The sequence below is a fragment of the Salvelinus alpinus genome, chromosome 3 (assembly GCF_045679555.1).
Source record: "Salvelinus alpinus chromosome 3, SLU_Salpinus.1, whole genome shotgun sequence".
In the NCBI taxonomy this organism is placed as follows: Eukaryota; Metazoa; Chordata; class Actinopteri; order Salmoniformes; family Salmonidae; genus Salvelinus; species Salvelinus alpinus.
In genome coordinates this window covers 109,444,179-109,466,067 of record NC_092088.1, presented here as the reverse complement: position 1 = coordinate 109,466,067, position 21,889 = coordinate 109,444,179, and the positions used below count along the sequence as shown (strand labels likewise).

Genomic DNA, 21,889 nt, shown 5'->3' with positions numbered 1-21,889 from the left:
TTTCAGTTTAATCACAATTTATTTCTGCTTAAATAATGAATTGGATCATCCATGTTGGTTGTCATACATATGTTACCAGATCACCAGTCAATGCTTTAGGTGGTCTCATATGAATAGATACAACGGAAGGAAATATGGCAACAAAACCCAGAGAAAGAAATGCCCCTTTAAACCACAGCAGGCTTAAAACATAACATTATACTGCTAAAACAATGACCAATGATTGGTTTAGAGCCAATACACATGACAACTGTTAACCCTTTCCAATGTGTCGGTCTACATTATATATTGGGGTAAACGCTCTCTAACCCTTTCCAATGTGTCGGTCTACATTATATATTGGGGTAATAGCTCTCTAACCCTTTCCAATGTGTCAGTCTACATTATATATTGGGAGCTCTCTAACCCTTTCCAATGTGTCAGTCTACATTATATATTGGGGTAAACGCTCTCTAACCCTTTCCAATGTGTCAGTCTACATTATATATTGGGGTAATAGCTCTTTAACCCTTTCCAATGTGTCAGTCTACATTATATATTGGGGTAAACGCTCTCTAACCCTTTCCAATGTGCCAGTCTACATTATATATTGGGGTAAACGCTCTCTAACCCTTTCCAATGTGTTGGTCTACATTATATATTGGGGTAATAGCTCTTTAACCCTTTCCAATGTGCCAGTCTACATTATATATTGGGAGCTCTCATATCTCCTCGTCTTTAATAGTAGAGGCATATTCCATGCTACACAGTGGGCCCTCAAAGCATCAGAATGAAGTTTCCCTCTCTGTCCTGCTGTCCCCCAGGTGGCTGTGTGTGTTCATGTTTCTGAGCAGACAGACACTGATAGAAGTAACACCTTATTTCATCATACAATGTTCGCAAATGAGGAAAACTAAGTCAAACCAGGTGAATCTCATGCATCAAAATATTAGTACTCTGAGGAAATATGTTCACAGAAGTGATGTTTGAGTTGCAGTGGAGTTAGGTTAAAATCAAGCTACCATTTTGATTTTACAAACATTTCCCGCTGATAATTAGACATGTGCAGTAACACCCAAGCGTTTTCATAAAGGTGGAATCAATATTCCAATGCTTTGCGAAGCTGTCCTACCAGTGCAGAAAACATTCTATCAGTGACTAAACTTCAGAAGTTTTTACAGTGTCATTTATATACAACCAAACCACCCGTTGTCATTAAAAATCACAACCACATCATACACCCACCCCAGTGGTGTGGCTACAGGACAGAAAATATAAGGCTTGTAGAGGGTGACTCCAAGTGTTCCTCTAATCTGTCAATCAAACGTCCTGTTGTGCCTCATTGGTCCGAGAGATGCTTGGAGGCGTGGCTACTGTTGTCCTGACGCCATGATGGAGCAGACCACACCCCTGTTCTCCTGTCACCGTGGTAACAACAGGTCATGACTGGAGCCAAGGTTGTGGACAGAAAAGTAAGTTTTTCATGCTCATGCGAAATCAAATAAAGTGGTCTTGCTGTAAAACCATGCGTTAACGTGAAAGCTGCAGACACACGTTCTGATTGGCTGTTCTCCTGCTTCAAGGTTCCAGTCATCTCCCTTCCAGGAAGTCATGAAACATCAACAAACCTGCAAAACAAAACACACATGATAGGTGATTTAGATCAACATGAGTTTAATTCTCTCACCACTGTGTATGTTGTGAATAGTTTGTCTCTCTTGATTAACCAACTGCACCAACCAGCTAAACTAACAAGACTGCAAGGCCCTCAGAAAGTGTGAGGGTTTGACTGGGCAGAGTTAGGATAAGACTATATCTGGGCAGGACACTGTGGGATTAGGGTTTGACTGGGGAGAGTTAGGATAAGACTATATCTGGGCAGGACACTGTGGGATTAGGGTTTGACTGGGGAGAGTTAGGATAAGACTATATCTGGGCAGGACACTGTGGGATTAGGGTTTGACTGGGGAGAGTTAGGATAAGACTATATCTGGGCAGGACACTGTGGGATTAGGGTTTGACTGGGGAGAGTTAGGATAAGACTATATCTGGGCAGGACACTGTGGGATTAGGGCTTGACTGGGGAGAGTTAGGATAAGACTATATCTGGGCAGGACACTGTGGGATTAGGGTTTGACTGGGGAGGGTTAGGATAAGACTATATCTGGGCAGGACACTGTGGGATTAGGGTTTGACTGGGGAGAAGCATCTCTCGTGCTTCTACACCTGCATTGCTTACTGTTTGGGGTTTTAGGCTGGGTTTCTGTACAGCACTTTGAGATATCAGCTGATGTACGAAGGGCTATATAAAATAAACTTGATTTGATCATCTATATGGGGCTGAGTTAGCATGTTGTCAGTAGGGTCACATCTCTAGGGGGCTGAGTTAGCATGTTGTCAGTAGGGTCACATCTATATGGGGCTGAGTTAGTATGTTGTCAGTAGGGTCATCTATATGGGGCTGAGTTAGCATGTTGTCAGTAGGGTCATCTATATGGGACTGAGTTAGCATGTTGTCAGTAGGGTCACATCTCTAGGAGACTGAGTTAGCATGTTGTCAGTAAGGTCACATCTCTAGGGGACTGAGTTAGCATGTTGTCAGTAGGGTCATCTATATGGGACTGAGTTAGCATGTTGTCAGTAGGGTCACATCTCTAGGAGACTGAGTTAGCATGTTGTCAGTAGGGTCACATCTCTAGGGGGCTGAGTTAGCATGTTGTCAGTAGGGTCACATTTATATGGGGCTGAGTTAGCATGTTGTCAGTAGGGTCACATCTCTACGGGGCTGAGTTAGCATGTTATCAGTAGGGTCACATCTCTAGGGGGCTGAGTTAGCATGTTGTCAGTAGGGTCATCTATATGGGGCTGAGTTAACATGTTGTCAGTAGGGTCACATCTCTAGGAGACTGAGTTAGCATGTTGTCAGTAGGGTCACATCTCTAGGGGGCTGAGTTAGCATGTTGTCAGTAGGGTCATCTATATGGGGCTGAGTTAGCATGTTGTCAGTAGGGTCACATCTCTAGGAGACTGAGTTAGCATGTTGTCAGTAGGGTCACATCTCTAGGGGGCTGAGTTAGCATGTTGTCAGTAGGGTCACATCTCTAGGGGGCTGAGTTAGCATGTTATCAGTAGGGTCACATCTCTAGGAGGCTGAGTTAGCATGTTGTCAGTAGGGTCATCTATATGGGGCTGAGTTAGCATGTTGTCAGTAGGGTCATCTATATGGGGCTGAGTTAGCATGTTGTCAGTAGGGTCACATCTCTAGGAGACTGAGTTAGCATGTTGTCAGTAGGGTCACATCTCTAGGAGGCTGAGTTAGCATGTTGTCAGTAGGGTCATCTATATGGGGCTGAGTTAGCATGTTGTCAGTAGGGTCACATCTCTAGGAGACTGAGTTAGCATGTTGTCAGTAGGGTCACATCTCTAGGAGGCTGAGTTAGCATGTTGTCAGTAGGGTCATCTATATGGGGCTGAGTTAGCATGTTGTCAGTAGGGTCATCTATATGGGGCTGAGTTAGCATGTTGTCAGTAGGGTCACATCTCTAGGAGACTGAGTTAGCATGTTGTCAGTAGGGTCACATCTCTAGGGGGCTGAGTTAGCATGTTGTCAGTAGGGTCATCTATATGGGGCTGAGTTAGCATGTTGTCAGTAGGGTCACATCTCTAGGAGACTGAGTTAGCATGTTGTCAGTAGGGTCACATCTCTAGGGGGCTGAGTTAGCATGTTGTCAGTAGGGTCATCTATATGGGGCTGAGTTAGCATGTTGTCAGTAGGGTCACATCTCTAGGAGACTGAGTTAGCATGTTGTCAGTAGGGTCACATCTCTAGGAGACTGAGTTAGCATGTTGTCAGTAGGGTCACATCTCTAGGAGACTGAGTTAGCATGTTATCAGTAGGGTCACATCTCTAGGGGGCTGAGTTAGCATGTTGTCAGTAGGGTCACATCTCTAGGGGGCTGAGTTAGCATGTTGTCAGTAGGGTCATCTATATGGGGCTGAGTTAGCATGTTGTCAGTAGGGTCACATCTCTAGGAGACTGAGTTAGCATGTTATCAGTAGGGTCACATCTCTAGGGGGCTGAGTTAGCATGTTGTCAGTAGGGTCACATCTCTAGGGGGCTGAGTTAGCATGTTGTCAGTAGGGTCACATCTCTAGGGGGCTGAGTTAGCATGTTGTCAGTAGGGTCACATCTCTAGGAGACTGAGTTAGCATCTTGTCAGTAGGGTCATCTATATGGGGCTGAGTTAGCATGTTGTCAGTAGGGTCACATCTCTAGGGGGCTGAGTTAGCATGTTGTCAGTAGGGTCATCTATATGGGGCTGAGTTAGCATGTTATCAGTAGGGTCACATCTCTAGGGGGCTGAGTTAGCATGTTGTCAGTAGGGTCACATCTCTAGGGGGCTGAGTTAGCATGTTGTCAGTAGGGTCATCTATATGGGGCTGAGTTAGCATGTTGTCAGTAGGGTCACATCTCTAGGAGACTGAGTTAGCATGTTATCAGTAGGGTCACATCTCTAGGGGGCTGAGTTAGCATGTTGTCAGTAGGGTCACATCTCTAGGGGGCTGAGTTAGCATGTTGTCAGTAGGGTCACATCTCTAGGGGGCTGAGTTAGCATGTTGTCAGTAGGGTCACATCTCTAGGGGGCTGAAATAGCATGTTATCAGTAGGGTCACATCTATATGGGGCGGAGTCAGGGTCACAAAGCACATCTCTATTGTGGCTTCAGAGTGAATGGATCCAGACTGAGCCTGTCCTGGAGCCAACAGGATAATGGATCCAGACTGAGCCTGTCCTGGAGCCAACAGGATAATGGATCCAGACTAAGCCTGTCCTGGATCCGACAGGATAATGGATCCAGACTAAGCCTGTCCTGGAGCCAACAGGATAATGGATCCAGACTGAGCCTGTCCTGGAGCCAACAGGATAATGGATCCAGACTGAGCCTGTCCTGGATCCGACAGGATAATGGATCCAGACTAAGCCTGTCCTGGATCCGACAGGATAATGGATCCAGGCTGAGCCTGTCCTGGAGCCAACAGGATAATGGATCCAGACTGAGTCTGTCCTGGATCCGACAGGATAATGGATCCAGGCTGAGCCTGTCCTGGATCCGACAGGATAATGGATCCAGACAGCCGGATGCTGGATCCGACAGGATAATGGATCCAGGCTGAGCCTGTCCTGGAGCCAACAGGATAATGGATCCAGACTGAGCCTGTCCTGGATCCGACAGGATAATGGATCCAGACAGCCGGTTGCTGGATCCGACAGGATAATGGATCCAGGCTGAGCCTGTCCTGGAGCCAACAGGATAATGGATCCAGACTGAGCCTGTCCTGGATCCGACAGGATAATGGATCCAGACAGCCGGTTGCTGGATCCGACAGGATAATGGATCCGACAGGATAAAGGATCCGACAGGATAATGGATCCGACAGGATAATGGATCCGACAGGATAATGGATCCGACAGGATAACGGATCCGACAGGATAACGGATCCGACAGGATAATGGATCCGACAGGATAATGGATCCGACAGGATAATGGATCCGACAGGATAACGGATCCGACAGGATAATGGATCCGACAGGATAATGGATCCGACAGGATAATGGATCCAGACAGGAATTTACTGGATCCGACAGGATAATGGATCCGACAGGATAATGGATCCGGCAGGATAATGGATCCGACAGGATAATGGATCCGACAGGATAACGGATACGACAGGATAACGGATCCGACAGGATAACGGATCCGACAGGATAACGGATCCAGACAGGATAATGGATCCGACAGGATAATGGATCCAGACAGGATAATGGATCCAGACAGGATAATGGATCCAGACAGCCATTTACCGGATCCGACAGGATAATGGATCCGACAGGATAATGGATCCGACAGGATAATGGATCCGACAGGATAACGGATCCGACAGGATAATGGATCCGACAGGATAATGGATCCAGACAGGATAACGGATCCAGACAGGATAATGGATCCGACAGGATAATGGATCCAGACAGGATAATGGATCCGACAGGATAATGGATCCAGACAGGATAACGGATCCAGACAGGATAATGGATCCGACAGGATAACGGATCCAGACAGGATAACGGATCCAGACAGGATAATGGATCCGACAGGATAATGGATCCAGACAGGATAACGGATCCAGACAGGATACCACCCGGCTGTAGTGTTAAGTGATCCCCATTTCCCTCCATATTCTATCAGTCCTGAGCTCCATACCTGTACGTACCAGGTTGAACACACGACTGTTATCATTGATCCTTTTCCACTTGCTTCTTTTTCACCTTCGACCCTGACCCTTCTCCAGACTGCAACACACAGAGAGAGGGGTTAGACAGGATGATGGCAGAATGAGGGGCAGGCCCGCAGAACACACAGAAACACCAAGCAGACTGGAACTCTTCTACACTAGTGTCCTAGACATGCTGAAAGAAAACACTAAGGGTTCATTCACTACATCCAGCTGATTGTCATCACTCCATCATCAGGTTCATAGTCTGACCAGTAAACACCCACAGTCCAATGACATCACACTGACAGCAGGTCAGATTGAGCTCTCTGATTGGTTCACGATGAACTGAGCTGTCTGACAACCACACACCACAGCACTCTGAAGCACTCCACACTGCTAGTCTACTGTCTAGTGTCTACTGTCTAGTGTCTACCGTTAGTGTCTACCGTCTAGTGTCTACTGTCTAGTGTCTACTGTCTAGTGTCTACCGTCTAGTGTCTACTGTCTAGTTGGAACTCTCTCCACTACTAGTCTACCGTTAGTGTCTACTGTCTAGTGTCTACCGTCTAGTGTCTACTGTCTAGTGTCTACCGTCTAGTGTCTACTGTCTAGTTGGAACTCTCTCCACTACTAGTCTACCGTTAGTGTCTACTGTCTAGTGTCTACCGTCTAGTGTCTACTGTCTAGTGTCTACCGTCTAGTGTCTACTGTCTAGTGTCTACCGTCTAGTGTCTACCGTCTAGTGTCTACTGTCTACTGTCTACCGTCAGTGTCTACTGTCTAGTGTCTACTGTCTAGTGTCTACCGTCTAGTGTCTACTGTCTAGTGTCTAGTGTCTACTGTCTAGTGTCTACCGTCAGTGTCTAGTGTCTACTGTCTAGTGTCTACTGTCTACTGTCTACTGTCTAGTGTCTACTGTCTAGTGTCTACTGTCTAGTTTCTACCGTCTAGTGTCTACTGTCTAGTGTCTACCGTCAGTGTCTACTGTCTAGTGTCTACTGTCTAGTGTCTACTGTCTAGTGTCTACCGTCTAGTGTCTACTGTCTAGTGTCTACTGTCTAGTGTCTACTGTCTACTGTCTAGTGTCTACCGTCTACTGTCTAGTGTCTAGTGTCTACCGTCTACTGTCTACTGTCTACTGTCTACTGTCTACTGTCTACCGTCAGTGTCTACTGTCTAGTGTCTACCGTCTAGTGTCTACTGTCTACTGTCTAGTGTCTACTGTCTAGTTGGAACTCTCTCCACTACTAGTCTAGTGTCTAGTTGGAACTCTCTCCACTACTAGTCTACCGTCAGTGTCTACTGTCTAGTTGGAACTCTCTCCACTACTAGTCTACTGTCTAGTTGGAACTCTCTCCACTACTAGTCTACTGTCTAGTTGGAACTCTCTCCACTAATAGTCTACCGTTAGTGTCTACTGTCTAGTTGGAACTCTCTCCACTACTAGTCTACCGTTAGTGTCTACTGTCTAGTTGGAACTCTCTCCACTACTAGTCTACTGTCTAGTTGGAACTCTCTCCACTACTAGTCTACTGTCTAGTTGGAACTCTCTCCACTACTAGTCTACCGTTAGTGTCTACTGTCTAGTTGGAACTCTCTCCACTACTAGTCTACCGTCAGTGTCTACTGTCTAGTTGGAACTCTCTCCACTACTAGTCTACTGTCTAGTTGGAACTCTCTCCACTACTAGTGTCTACTTGGAACTCTCTCCACTACTAGTCTACCGTTAGTGTCTACTGTCTAGTTGGAACTCTCTCCACTACTAGTCTACTGTCAGTGTCTACTGTCTAGTTGGAACTCTCTCCACTACTAGTCTAGTGTCTAGTTGGAACTCTCTCCACTACTAGTCTACCGTCAGTGTCTACTGTCTAGTTGGAACTCTCTCCACTACTAGTCTACTGTCTAGTTGGAACTCTCTCCACTACTAGTCTACTGTCTAGTTGGAACTCTCTCCACTACTAGTCTACCGTTAGTGTCTACTGTCTAGTTGGAACTCTCTCCACTACTAGTCTACCGTTAGTGTCTACTGTCTAGTTGGAACTCTCTCCACTACTAGTCTACTGTCTAGTTGGAACTCTCTCCACTACTAGTCTACTGTCTAGTTGGAACTCTCTCCACTACTAGTCTACCGTTAGTGTCTACTGTCTAGTTGGAACTCTCTCCACTACTAGTCTACCGTCAGTGTCTACTGTCTAGTTGGAACTCTCTCCACTACTAGTCTACCGTCAGTGTCTACTGTCTAGTTGGAACTCTCTCCACTACTAGTCTACCCTCAGTGTCTAGTGTCTAGTTGGAACTCTCTCCACTACTAGTCTACTGTCTAGTTGGAACTCTCTCCACTACTAGTCTACTGTCTAGTTGGAACTCTCTCCACTACTAGTGTCTACTTGGAACTCTCTCCACTACTAGTCTACCGTTAGTGTCTACTGTCTAGTTGGAACTCTCTCCACTACTAGTCTACTGTCAGTGTCTACTGTCTAGTTGGAACTCTCTCTACTACTAGTCTAGTGTCTAGTTGGAACTCTCTCCACTACTAGTCTACTGTCTAGTTGGAACTCTCTCCACTACTAGTCTACTGTCTAGTTGGAACTCTCTCTACTACTAGTCTAGTGTCTAGTTGGAACTCTCTCCACTACTAGTCTAGTGTCTAGTTGGAACTCTCTCCACTACTAGTCTACCGTTAGTGTCTACTGTCTAGTTGGAACTCTCTCCACTACTAGTCTAGTGTCTAGTTGGAACTCTCTCCACTACTAGTCTAGTGTCTAGTTGGAACTCTCTCCACTACTAGTCTACCGTTAGTGTCTACTGTCTAGTGTCTACTGTCTAGTGTCTACTGTCTAGTGTCTAGTGTCTAGTTGGAACTCTATCCACTACTAGTCTAGTGTCTAGTTGGAACTCTCTCCACTACTAGTCTAGTGTCTAGTTGGAACTCTCTCCACTACTAGTCTAGTGTCTAGTTGGAACTCTCTCCACTACTAGTCTACCGTTAGTGTCAACACCACACTACTCTATGATCATGGCGCAAACCTCAGTCTTTCCCCTCTGACCCTTAGAGCTCTCCTGCTCTGCCTTAGGGCCTCCCCGGGAGCGCTTGTTTCTCTTCCTGCCCTGTTTTTCCTTCCTGCCCCCTCCTCCTGCTTCTCCTCTTCCTCCTGCTCCTCCTTCTCCTACCGCTCCTCCTGCTTTCACCTCCTCTGTAGTAGCAGTAGTAGCAGCAGTAAAAGTAGTTGCCGTAGCAGCAATACGACGTACTACTTTCCTGATGACCTTAGGAGTGGAGGGGTATAAAGTCATGTTAGGACAGAGGAATGGGGATGGGGGGGTGGAGATGGGGAGGATGGGCATGGGGGGGAGATGTTCAGGTGATATCAGAAGAGGACAGGGTGAGGATGTAATAGGGGTGTGGGGTGTGTAGTGAAGAGGGGTACAGCAGTTACTTTTCGGGTGACAATGTTTCCATCCTCGTCTGTGAACTGCTCTTCTGTCACTGACTGCATAGGGATGTTTCTGGCCTGTTCTCCCTGAGGATGATATGGTACAGTAGGATCAGACCTGACGGTAGTTTACCGGTCATCATTAGTTTACATGAGGTTAGTTAACCTGAGGGTAGTTTACCGGTCATCATTAGTTTACCTGAGGTTAGTTTACCTGAGGTTAGTTTACCTGAGGTTAGTTTACCGGTCATCATTAGTTTACCTGAGGTTAGTTAACGTGAGGTTAGTTTACCGGTCATCATTAGTTTACCTGAGGTTAGTTAACCTGAGGGTAGTTTACCGGTCATCATTAGTTTACCTGAGGTTAGTTAACCTGAGGGTAGTTTACCGGTCATCATTAGTTTACCTGAGGTTAGTTTACCTGAAGTTAGTTTACCTGAGGTTAGTTTACCGGTCATCATTAGTTTACCTGAGGTTAGTTTACCGGTCATCATTAGTTTACCTGAGGTTAGTTTACCTGTCATCATTAGTTTACCTGAGGGTAGTTTACCTGACGTTAGTTTACCTGAGGTTAGTTTACCTGTCATCATTAGTTTGCCTGACGTTAGTTTACCGGTCATCATTAGTTACCCTGAGGTTAGTTACCCTGAGGGTAGTTTACCTGAGGTTAGTTACCCTGAGGGTAGTTTACCTGAGGTTAGTTTACCTGAGGGTAGTTTACCTGAGGTTAGTTTACCTGAGGGTAGTTTACCTGAGGTTAGTTACCCTGAGGTTAGTTTACCTGAGGTTAGTTACCCTGAGGTTAGTTACCCTGAGGTTAGTTTACCTGAGGTTAGTTTACCTGAGGGTAGTTTACCTGAGGTTAGTTACCCTGAGGTTAGTTTACCTGAGGTTAGTTTACCTGAGGTTAGTTACCCGAAGTTAGTTACCCTGAGGTTAGTTTACCTGAGGTTAGTTACCCTGAGGTTAGTTTACCTGAGGTTAGTTTACCTGAGGTTAGTTACCCTGAGGGTAGTTTACCTGAGGTTAGTTTACCTGAGGTTAGTTACCCTGAGGTTAGTTTACCTGAGGTTAGTTTACCTGAGGTTAGTTTACCTGAGTTAGTTACCCTGAGGTTAGTTTACCTGAGGGTAGTTTACCTGAGGTTAGTTACCCTGAGGTTAGTTTACCTGAGGGTAGTTTACCTGAGGTTAGTTACCCTGAGGTTAGTTTACCTGAGGGTAGTTTACCTGAGGTTAGTTACCCTGAGGTTAGTTTACCTGAGGTTAGTTACCCTGAGGTTAGTTACCCTGAGGTTAGTTTACCTGAGGTTAGTTTACCTGAGGGTAGTTTACCTGAGGTTAGTTACCCTGAGGTTAGTTTACCTGAGGTTAGTTTACCTGAGGTTAGTTACCCTGAGGTTAGTTTACCTGAGGTTAGTTACCCTGAGGTTAGTTTACCTGAGGTTAGTTTACCTGAGGTTAGTTACCCTGAGGGTAGTTTACCTGAGGTTAGTTTACCTGAGGTTAGTTACCCTGAGGTTAGTTTACCTGAGGTTAGTTTACCTGAGGGTAGTTTACCTGATGTTAGTTACCCTGAGGTTAGTTTACCTGAGGGTAGTTTACCTGAGGTTAGTTACCCTGAGGTTAGTTTACCTGAGGTTAGTTACCCTGAGGTTAGTTACCCTGAGGTTAGTTTACCTGAGGTTAGTTTACCTGAGGGTAGTTTACCTGAGGTTAGTTACCCTGAGGTTAGTTTACCTGAGGTTAGTTTACCTGACGTTAGTTACCCTGAGGTTAGTTTACCTGAGGTTAGTTACCCTGAGGGTAGTTTACCTGAGGTTAGTTTACCTGAGGTTAGTTACCCTGAGGTCAGTTTACCTGGGGTTAGTTTACCTGAGGTTAGTTACCCTGAGGTTAGTTACCCTGAGGGTAGTTTACCTGAGGTTAGTTTACCTGAGGTTAGTTTACCTGAGGTTAGTTACCCTGAGGTCAGTTTACCTGGGGTTAGTTTACCTGAGGTTAGTTACCCTGAGGTTACTTACCCTGAGGGTAGTTTACCTGAGGTTAGTTTACCTGAGGTTAGTTACCCTGAGGTCAGTTTACCTGGGGTTAGTTTACCTGAGGTTAGTTACCCTGAGGTTAGTTACCCTGAGGGTAGTTTACCTGAGGTTAGTTTACCTGAGGTTAGTTACCCTGAGGTCAGTTTACCTGGGGTTAGTTTACCTGAGGGTAGTTTACCTGAGGTTAGTTTACCTGAGGGTAGTTTACCTGGGGTTAGTTTACCTGAGGTTAGTTACCCTGAGGTTAGTTACCCTGAGGGTAGTTTACCTGAGGTTAGTTTACCTGAGGTTAGTTACCCTGAGGTTAGTTTACCTGAGGGTAGTTTACCTGAGATTAGTTACCCTGAGGTTAGTTTACCTGAGGTTAGTTTACCTGAGGTTAGTTTACCTGAGGTTAGTTACCCTGAGGTTAGTTACCCTGAGGTTAGTTTACCTGAGGTTAGTTACCCTGAGGTTAGTTTACCTGAGGTTAGTTTACCTGAGGTTAGTTACCCTGAGGTTAGTTTACCTGAGGTTAGTTTACCTGAGGTTAGTTACCCTGAGGTTAGTTACCCTGAGGTTAGTTACCCTGAGGTTAGTTACCCTGAGGTTAGTTTACCTGAGGTTAGTTACCCTGAGGTTAGTTTACCTGAGGTTAGTTTACCTGAGGTTAGTTACCCTGAGGTTAGTTACCCTGAGGTTAGTTTACCTGAGGTTAGTTACCCTGAGGTTAGTTTACCTGAGGTTAGTTTACCTGAGGTTAGTTTACCTGAGGTTAGTTTACCTGAGGTTAGTTACCCTGAGGTTAGTTACCCTGAGGTTAGTTTACCTGAGGTTAGTTACCCTGAGGTCAGTTTACCTGAGGTTAGTTACCCTGAGGTTAGTTTACCTGAGGTTAGTTTACCTGAGGTCAGTTTACCTGAGGTTAGTTTACCTGGGGTTAGTTTACCTGCCCTAGCGACATTAGCAACACAAAGTTCCATTTGCAAAAAGCACAGCCACAACATGACCTTGTAATACCACCACTCATCCAATAAACACACAGAACATTACATGCCGATGTCACATCAGATCAGCTTGGTAGAGGGACCCAGAGAAAACCACAGGTGGTGATGGTAACATGGAACTGAACACACAAGCCAACATCAGCACAACACTATGCAAGCCATTATGAAAGCCTGAGTTTAACTATGTATATTAGAATGATGGTAGAATGATCTGGAACAATGTGAGTGTGAATTCTCGCTGTGATATGAAACCTGTCAATACTTTGATGTTAAAATGAAGACAGGCTAGGAAGTAGATGGATGTAAAACATGTCTACAGAGCTGGTGAGTGCTACTCTCATTCACTAGCTATTACCACATGGCCAGTAGAAGCAGCCGTGAACAGATTAACCCAGTCAGCCAGTAGGTACAGCTATCAACCCAGTCAGCCAGTAGTTACAGCTATTAACCCAGTCAGCCAGTAGTTACAGCTATTAACCCAGTCAGCCAGTAGCTACAGCTATTAACCCAGTCAGCCAGTAGTTACAGCTATTAACCCAGTCAGCCAGTAGTTACAGCTATTAACCCAGTCAGCCAGTAGCTACAGCTATTAACCCAGTCAGCCAGTAGCTACAGCTATCAACCCAGTCAGCCAGTAGTTACAGCTATTAACCCAGTCAGCCAGTAGCTACAGCTATTAACCCAGTCAGTCAGTAGTTACAGCTATTAACCCAGTCAGCCAGTAGCTACAGCTATTAACCCAGTCAGCCAGTAGCTACAGCTATTAACCCAGTCAGTCAGTAGTTACAGCTATTAACCCAGTCAGCCAGTAGCTACAGCTATTAACCCAGTCAGCCAGTAGTTACAGCTATCAACCCAGTCAGCCAGTAGTTACAGCTATCAACCCAGTCAGCCAGTAGTTACAGCTATTAACCCAGTCAGCCAGTAGCTACAGCTATTAACCCAGTCAGTCAGTAGTTACAGCTATTAACCCAGTCAGCCAGTAGCTACAGCTATTAACCCAGTCAGTCAGTAGTTACAGCTATCAACCCAGTCAGCCAGTAGTTACAGCTATTAACCCAGTCAGCCAGTAGTTACAGCTATTAACCCAGTCAGCCAGTAGCTACAGCTATTAACCCAGTCAGCCAGTAGCTACAGCTATTAACCCAGTCAGCCAGTAGCTACAGCTATTAACCCAGTCAGCCAGTAGCTACAGCTATTAACCCAGTCAGTCAGTAGTTACAGCTATTAACCCAGTCAGCCAGTAGCTACAGCTATTAACCCAGTCAGTCAGTAGTTACAGCTATTAACCCAGTCAGTCAGTAGTTACAGCTATTAACCCAGTCAGCCAGTAGCTACAGCTATTAACCCAGTCAGTCAGTAGTTACAGCTATCAACCCAGTCAGCCAGTAGCTACAGCTATTAACCCAGTCAGCCAGTAGCTACAGCTATTAACCCAGTCAGCCAGTAGCTACAGCTATTAACCCAGTCAGCCAGTAGCTACAGCTATTAACCCAGTCAGCCAGTAGTTACAGCTATTAACCCAGTCAGCCAGTAGCTACAGCTATTAACCCAGTCAGCCAGTAGCTACAGCTATTAACCCAGTCAGCCAGTAGCTACAGCTATTAACCCAGTCCCTAGCTACAGCTATTAACCCAGTCAGTCAGTAGTTACAGCTATTAACCCAGTCAGCCAGTAGTTACAGCTATTAACCCAGTCAGCCAGTAGCTACAGCTATTAACCCAGTCAGCCAGTAGCTACAGCTATTAACCCAGTCAGTCAGTAGTTACAGCTATTAACCCAGTCAGCCAGTAGCTACAGCTATTAACCCAGTCAGCCAGTAGTTACAGCTATCAACCCAGTCAGCCAGTAGTTACAGCTATCAACCCAGTCAGCCAGTAGTTACAGCTATTAACCCAGTCAGCCAGTAGTTACAGCTATTAACCCAGTCAGCCAGTAGCTACAGCTATTAACCCAGTCAGCCAGTAGCTACAGCTATTAACCCAGTCAGCCAGTAGCTACAGCTATTAACCCAGTCAGCCAGTAGTTACAGCTATCAACCCAGTCAGCCAGTAGCTACAGCTATCAACCCAGTCAGCCAGTAGCTACAGCTATCAACCCAGTCAGCCAGTAGCTACAGCTATTAACCCAGTCAGCCAGTAGCTACAGCTATCAACCCAGTCAGCCAGTAGCTACAGCTATCAACCCAGTCAGCCAGTAGCTACAGCTATTAACCCAGTCAGCCAGTAGCTACAGCTATTAACCCAGTCAGCCAGTAGCTACAGCTATTAACCCAGTCAGCCAGTAGCTACAGCTATTAACCCAGTCAGCCAGTAGCTACAGCTATTAACCCAGTCAGCCAGTAGCTACAGCTATCAACCCAGTCAGCCAGTAGCTACAGCTATCAACCCAGTCAGCCAGTAGCTACAGCTATTAACCCAGTCAGCCAGTAGTTACAGCTATTAACCCAGTCAGCCAGTAGCTACAGCTATCAACCCAGTCAGCCAGTAGCTACAGCTATCAACCCAGTCAGCCAGTAGCTACAGCTATTAACCCAGTCAGCCAGTAGCTACAGCTATCAACCCAGTCAGCCAGTAGCTACAGCTATTAACCCAGTCAGCCAGTAGTTACAGCTATTAACCCAGTCAGCCAGTAGCTACAGCTATCAACCCAGTCAGCCAGTAGCTACAGCTATCAACCCAGTCAGCCAGTAGCTACAGCTATCAACCCAGTCAGCCAGTAGTTACAGCTATTAACCCAGTCAGCCAGTAGCTACAGCTATCAACCCAGTCAGCCAGTAGCTACAGCTATTAACCCAGTCAGCCAGTAGCTACAGCTATTAACCCAGTCAGCCAGTAGCTACAGCTATTAACCCAGTCAGCCAGTAGTTACAGCTATTAACCCAGTCAGCCAGTAGCTACAGCTATTAACCCAGTCAGCCAGTAGTTACAGCTATTAACCCAGTCAGCCAGTAGATACAGCTATTAACCCAGTCAGCCAGTAGTTACAGCTATTAACCCAGTCAGCCAGTAGCTACAGCTATTAACCCAGTCAGCCAGTAGCTACAGCTATTAACCCAGTCAGTCAGTAGCTACAGCTATTAACCCAGTCAGCCAGTAGCTACAGCTATTAACCCAGTCAGTCAGTAGATACAGCTATTAACCCAGTCAGCCAGTAGCTACAGCTATTAACCCAGTCAGCCAGTAGTTACAGCTATTAACCCAGTCAGCCAGTAGCTACAGCTATTAACCCAGTCAGCCAGTAGCTACAGCTATTAACCCAGTCAGCCAGTAGCTACAGCTATTAACCCAGTCAGCCAGTAGTTACAGCTATCAACCCAGTCAGCCAGTAGTTACAGCTATTAACCCAGTCAGCCAGTAGCTACAGCTATTAACCCAGTCAGCCAGTAGTTACAGCTATTAACCCAGTCAGCCAGTAGTTACAGCTATTAACCCAGTCAGCCAGTAGCTACAGCTATCAACCCAGTCAGCCAGTAGCTACAGCTATTAACCCAGTCAGCCAGTAGATACAGCTATTAACCCAGTCAGCCAGTAGTTACAGCTATTAACCCAGTCAGTAGCTACAGCTATTAACCCAGTCAGCCAGTAGCTACAGCTATTAACCCAGTCAGTCAGTAGTTACAGCTATTAACCCAGTCAGCCAGTAGTTACAGCTATTAACCCAGTCAGCCAGTAGCTACAGCTATTAACCCAGTCAGCCAGTAGTTACAGCTATTAACCCAGTCAGCCAGTAGTTACAGCTATTAACCCAGTCAGCCAGTAGCTACAGCTATTAACCCAGTCAGCCAGTAGTTACAGCTATTAACCCAGTCAGCCAGTAGTTACAGCTATTAACCCAGTCAGCCAGTAGTTACAGCTATTAACCCAGTCAGCCAGTAGTTACAGCTATCAACCCAGTCAGCCAGTAGCTACAGCTATCAACCCAGTCAGCCAGTAGCTACAGCTATTAACCCAGTCAGCCAGTAGCTACAGCTATTAACCCAGTCAGCCAGTAGTTACAGCTATTAACCCAGTCAGCCAGTAGTTACAGCTATTAACCCAGTCAGCCAGTAGCTACAGCTATTAACCCAGTCAGCCAGTAGTTACAGCTATTAACCCAGTCAGCCAGTAGCTACAGCTATCAACCCAGTCAGCCAGTAGTTACAGCTATCAACCCAGTCAGCCAGTAGTTACAGCTATCAACCCAGTCAGCCAGTAGCTACAGCTATTAACCCAGTCAGCCAGTAGCTACAGCTATTAACCCAGTCAGCCAGTAGTTACAGCTATTAACCCAGTCAGCCAGTAGCTACAGCTATCAACCCAGTCAGCCAGTAGCTACAGCTATTAACCCAGTCAGCCAGTAGCTACAGCTATTAACCCAGTCAGCCAGTAGTTACAGCTATTAACCCAGTCAGCCAGTAGTTACAGCTATTAACCCAGTCAGCCAGTAGCTACAGCTATCAACCCAGTCAGCCAGTAGTTACAGCTATTAACCCAGTCAGCCAGTAGTTACAGCTATTAACCCAGTCAGCCAGTAGCTACAGCTATTAACCCAGTCAGCCAGTAGTTACAGCTATCAACCCAGTCAGTCAGTAGCTACAGCTATTAACCCAGTCAGCCAGTAGCTACAGCTATCAACCCAGTCAGCCAGTAGCTACAGCTATTAACCCAGTCAGCCAGTAGCTACAGCTATTAACCCAGTCAGCCAGTAGTTACAGCTATTAACCCAGTCAGCCAGTAGCTACAGCTATTAACCCAGTCAGCCAGTAGTTACAGCTATTAACCCAGTCAGCCAGTAGCTACAGCTATTAACCCAGTCAGCCAGTAGCTACAGCTATCAACCCAGTCAGCCAGTAGCTACAGCTATCAACCCAGTCAGCCAGTAGTTACAGCTATTAACCCAGTCAGCCAGTAGTTACAGCTATTAACCCAGTCAGCCAGTAGCTACAGCTATTAACCCAGTCAGCCAGTAGTTACAGCTATTAACCCAGTCAGCCAGTAGCTACAGCTATTAACCCAGTCAGCCAGTAGCTACAGCTATCAACCCAGTCAGCCAGTAGCTACAGCTATCAACCCAGTCAGCCAGTAGCTACAGCTATCAACCCAGTCAGCCAGTAGTTACAGCTATTAACCCAGTCAGCCAGTAGTTACAGCTATTAACCCAGTCAGCCAGTAGCTACAGCTATTAACCCAGTCAGCCAGTAGTTACAGCTATCAACCCAGTCAGTCAGTAGCTACAGCTATTAACCCAGTCAGCCAGTAGCTACAGCTATCAACCCAGTCAGCCAGTAGCTACAGCTATCAACCCAGTCAGCCAGTAGCTACAGCTATTAACCCAGTCAGCCAGTAGTTACAGCTATTAACCCAGTCAGCCAGTAGCTACAGCTATCAACCCAGTCAGCCAGTAGCTACAGCTATCAACCCAGTCAGCCAGTAGCTACAGCTATCAACCCAGTCAGCCAGTAGATACAGCTATCAACCCAGTCAGCCAGTAGCTACAGCTATTAACCCAGTCAGCCAGTAGTTACAGCTATTAACCCAGTCAGCCAGTAGCTACAGCTATTAACCCAGTCAGCCAGTAGCTACAGCTATCAACCCAGTCAGCCAGTAGCTACAGCTATCAACCCAGTCAGCCAGTAGCTACAGCTATCAACCCAGTCAGCCAGTAGTTACAGCTATTAACCCAGTCAGCCAGTAGCTACAGCTATTCAAATCAAATCAAATCAAATCAAATTTTATTAGTCACATACACATGGTTAGCAGATGTTAATGCGAGTGTAGCGAAATGCTTGTGCTTCTAGTTCCGACAATGCAGTAATAACCAACAAGTAATCTAACCTAACAATTCCACAACTACTACCTTATACACACACACAAGTGTAAAGGGATAAAGAATATGTACATAAAGATATATGAATGAGTGGTGGTACAGAACGGCATGGCAAGATGCAGTAGATGGTATAGAGTACGGTATATACATATGAGATGAGTACTGTAGGGTATGTAAACATAAAGTGGCATAGTTTAAAGTGGCTAGTGGTACATGTATTACATAAAGATGGCAAGATGCAGTAGATGATATAGAGTACAGTATATACATATGAGATGGGTAATGTAGGGTATGTAAACATTATATTAAGTGGCATTGTTTAAAGTGGCTAGTGGTACATTTTTACATAATTTCCATCAATTCCCATTTTTAAAGTGGCTGGAGTTGAGTCAGTATGTTGGCAGCGGCCGCTAAATGTTAGTGGTGGCTGTTTAACAGTCTGATGGCCTTGAGATAGAAGCTGTTTTTCAGTCTCTCGGTCCCTGCTTTGATGCACCTGTACTGACCTCGCCTTCTGGATGATAGCGGGGTGAACAGGCAGTGGCTTGGGTGGTTGTTGTCCTTGATGATCTTTATGGCCTTCCTGTGACATCGGGTGGTGTAGGTGTCCTGGAGGGCAGGTAGTTTGCCCCCGGTGATGCGTTCTGCAGACCTCACTACCCTCTGGAGAGCCTTACGGTTGTGGGCGGAGCAGTTGCCGTACCAGGCGGTGATACAGCCCGACAGGATGCTCTCGATTGTGCATCTGTAGAAGTTTGTGAGTGCTTTTGGTGACAAGCCGAATTTCTTCAGCCTCCTGAGGTTGAAGAGGCGCTGCTGCGCCTTCTTCACAACGCTGTCTGTGTGGGTGGACCAATTCAGTTTGTCCGTGATGTGTACACCGAGGAACTTAAAACTTTCCACCTTCTCCACTACTGACCCGTCGATGTGGATAGGGGGGTGCTCCCTCTGCTGTTTCCTGAAGTCCACAATCATCTCCTTTGTTTTGTTGACGTTGAGTGTGAGGTTATTTTCCTGACACCACACTCCGAGGGCCCTCACCTCCTCCCTGTAGGCCGTCTCGTCGTTGTTGGTAATCAAGCCTACCACTGTAGTGTCATCCGCAAACTTGATGATTGAGTTGGAGGCGTGCATGGCCACGCAGTCGTGGGTGAACAGGGAGTACAGGAGAGGGCTCAGAACGCACCCTTGTGGGGCCCCAGTGTTGAGGATCAGCGGGGTGGAGATGTTGTTACCTACCCTCACCACCTGGGGGCGGCCCGTCAGGAAGTCCAGGACCCAGTTGCACAGGGCGGGGTCGAGACCCAGGGTCTCGAGCTTGATGACGAGTTTGGAGGGTACTATGGTGTTAAATGCTGAGCTGTAATCGATGAACAGCATTCTCACATGGGTATTCCTCTTGTCCAGATGGGTTAGGGCAGTGTGCAGTGTGGTTGCGATTGCGTCGTCTGTGGACCTATTGGGTCGGTAAGCAAATTGGAGTGGGTCTAGGGTGTCCGGTAGGGTGGAGGTGATATGGTCCTTGACTAGTCTCTCAAAGCACTTCATGATGACGGAAGTGAGTGCTACGGGGCGGTAGTCGTTTAGCTCAGTTACCTTAGCTTTCTTGGGAACAGGAACAATGGTGGCCCTCTTGAAGCATGTGGGAACAGCAGACTGGGATAAGGATTGATTGAATATGTCCGTAAACACACCAGCCAGCTGGTCTGCGCATGCTCTGAGGACGCGGCTGGGAATGCCGTCTGGGCCTGCAGCCTTGCGAGGGTTAACACGTTTAAATGTTTTACTCACCTCGGCTGCAGTGAAGGAGAGCCCGCAGGTTTTGGTAGGGGGCCGTGTCAGTGGCACTGTATTGTCCTCAAAGCGGGCAAAAAAGTTGTTTAGCCTGTCTGGGAGCAAGACATCCTGGTCCGCGACGGGGCTGGTTTTCTTTTTGTAATCCGTGATTGACTGTAGACCCTGCCACATACCTCTTGTGTCTGAGCTGTTGAATTGCGACTCGATTTTGTCTCTGTACTGGGACTTAGCCTGTTTGATTGCCTTGCGGAGAGAATAGCTACACTGTTTGTATTCGGTCATGCTTCCGGTCACCTTGCCCTGGTTAAAAGCAGTGGTTCGCGCTTTCAGTTTCACGCGAATGCTGCCGTCAATCCACGGTTTCTGGTTTGGGAATGTTTTAATCGTTGCTGTGGGTACGACATCGTCAATGCACTTCCTAATGAACTCGCTCACCGAATCAGCATATTCGTCAATATTGTTGTTGGACGCAATGCGGAACATATTCCAATCCGCGTGATCGAAGCAGTCTTGAAGCGTGGATTCAGATTGGTCGGACCAGCGTTGAACAGACCTGAGCGCGGGAGCTTGTTGTTTTAGTTTCTGTTTGTAGGCTGGAATCAACAAAATGGAGTCGTGGTCAGCTTTTCCGAAAGGGGGGCGGGGGAGGGCCTTATATGCGTCGCGGAAATTAGTATAACAATGATCTAGGGTTTTTCCAGCCCTGGTAGCACAATCGATATGCTGATAGAATTTAGGGAGTTTTGTTTTTAGATTAGCCTTGTTAAAATCCCCAGCTACGATGAATGCAGCCTCAGGGTGTGTGGTTTCCAGTTTACAAAGAGTCAGATAAAGTTCGTTCAGGGCCATCGATGTGTCTGCTTGGGGGGGAATATATACGGCTGTGATTATGATTGAAGAGAATTCCCTTGGTAGATAATGCGGTCGACATTTGATTGTGAGGAGTTCTAGATCAGGTGAACAGAATGACTTGAGTTCCTGTGTGTTGTTATGATGATCACACCACGTCTCGTTAATCATAAGGCATACCCCCCCGCCCCTCTTCTTACCAGAAAGATGTTTGTTTCTGTCGGCGCGATGCATGAAGAAACCAGCTGGCTGCACCGACTCCGTTAGCGTCTCTTGAGTTAGCCATGTTTCCGTGAAGCAGAGCACGTTGCAATCCCTGATGTCTCTCTGGAATGCTACCCGTGCTCGGATTTCATCAACCTTATTGTCAAGAGACTGGACATTGGCGAGTAGTATGCTAGGGAGTGGAGCGCGATGTGCCCGTCTCCGAAGCCTGACCACGAGACCGCCTCGTTTGCCCCTTTTACGGCGTCGCACAGGGTCGCCGGCTGGGATCAGATCCATTGTATTGGGTGGAAGGCAAAACACTGGATCCGTTTCGGGAAAGTCATATTCCTGGTAGGAACGATGATGAGTTGACGTTAATCGTATATTCAGTAGTTCCTCCCGACTGTATGTAATGAAACCTAAGATTACCTGGGGTACCGATGTAAGAAATAACACATAAAAAAACAAAATACTGCATATTTTCCAAGGAACGCGAAGCGAGGCGGCCATCTCTT

General features: G+C 46.5%; 1 protein-coding gene across 49 annotated transcripts in view; it reads right to left on the bottom strand.

Annotated features, from left to right (window-relative positions):
* The window catches only part of LOC139571681 (ankyrin-3-like), a 408,808-nt gene continuing 386,919 nt past the window's right edge, over window positions 1-21,889 (bottom strand). For 40 of the 49 annotated variants that reach the window (XM_071394781.1, XM_071394785.1, XM_071394780.1 and 37 more), the window contains 4 exons: window positions 9,690-9,773; window positions 9,280-9,519; window positions 6,250-6,328; window positions 1-1,607 (listed from right to left, as the gene is read on the bottom strand). In XM_071394781.1, the coding sequence (XP_071250882.1) occupies window positions 6,272-6,328; window positions 9,280-9,519; window positions 9,690-9,773 (381 nt within the window). In that variant the 3' untranslated portion in view covers window positions 1-1,607; window positions 6,250-6,271. Of the gene's footprint in view, window positions 1,608-6,239; window positions 6,329-9,279; window positions 9,520-9,689; window positions 9,774-21,889 lie in introns of all 49 variants that reach the window. The other 9 variants (XM_071394798.1, XM_071394800.1, XM_071394805.1 and 6 more) reach the window with 6 other exon arrangements.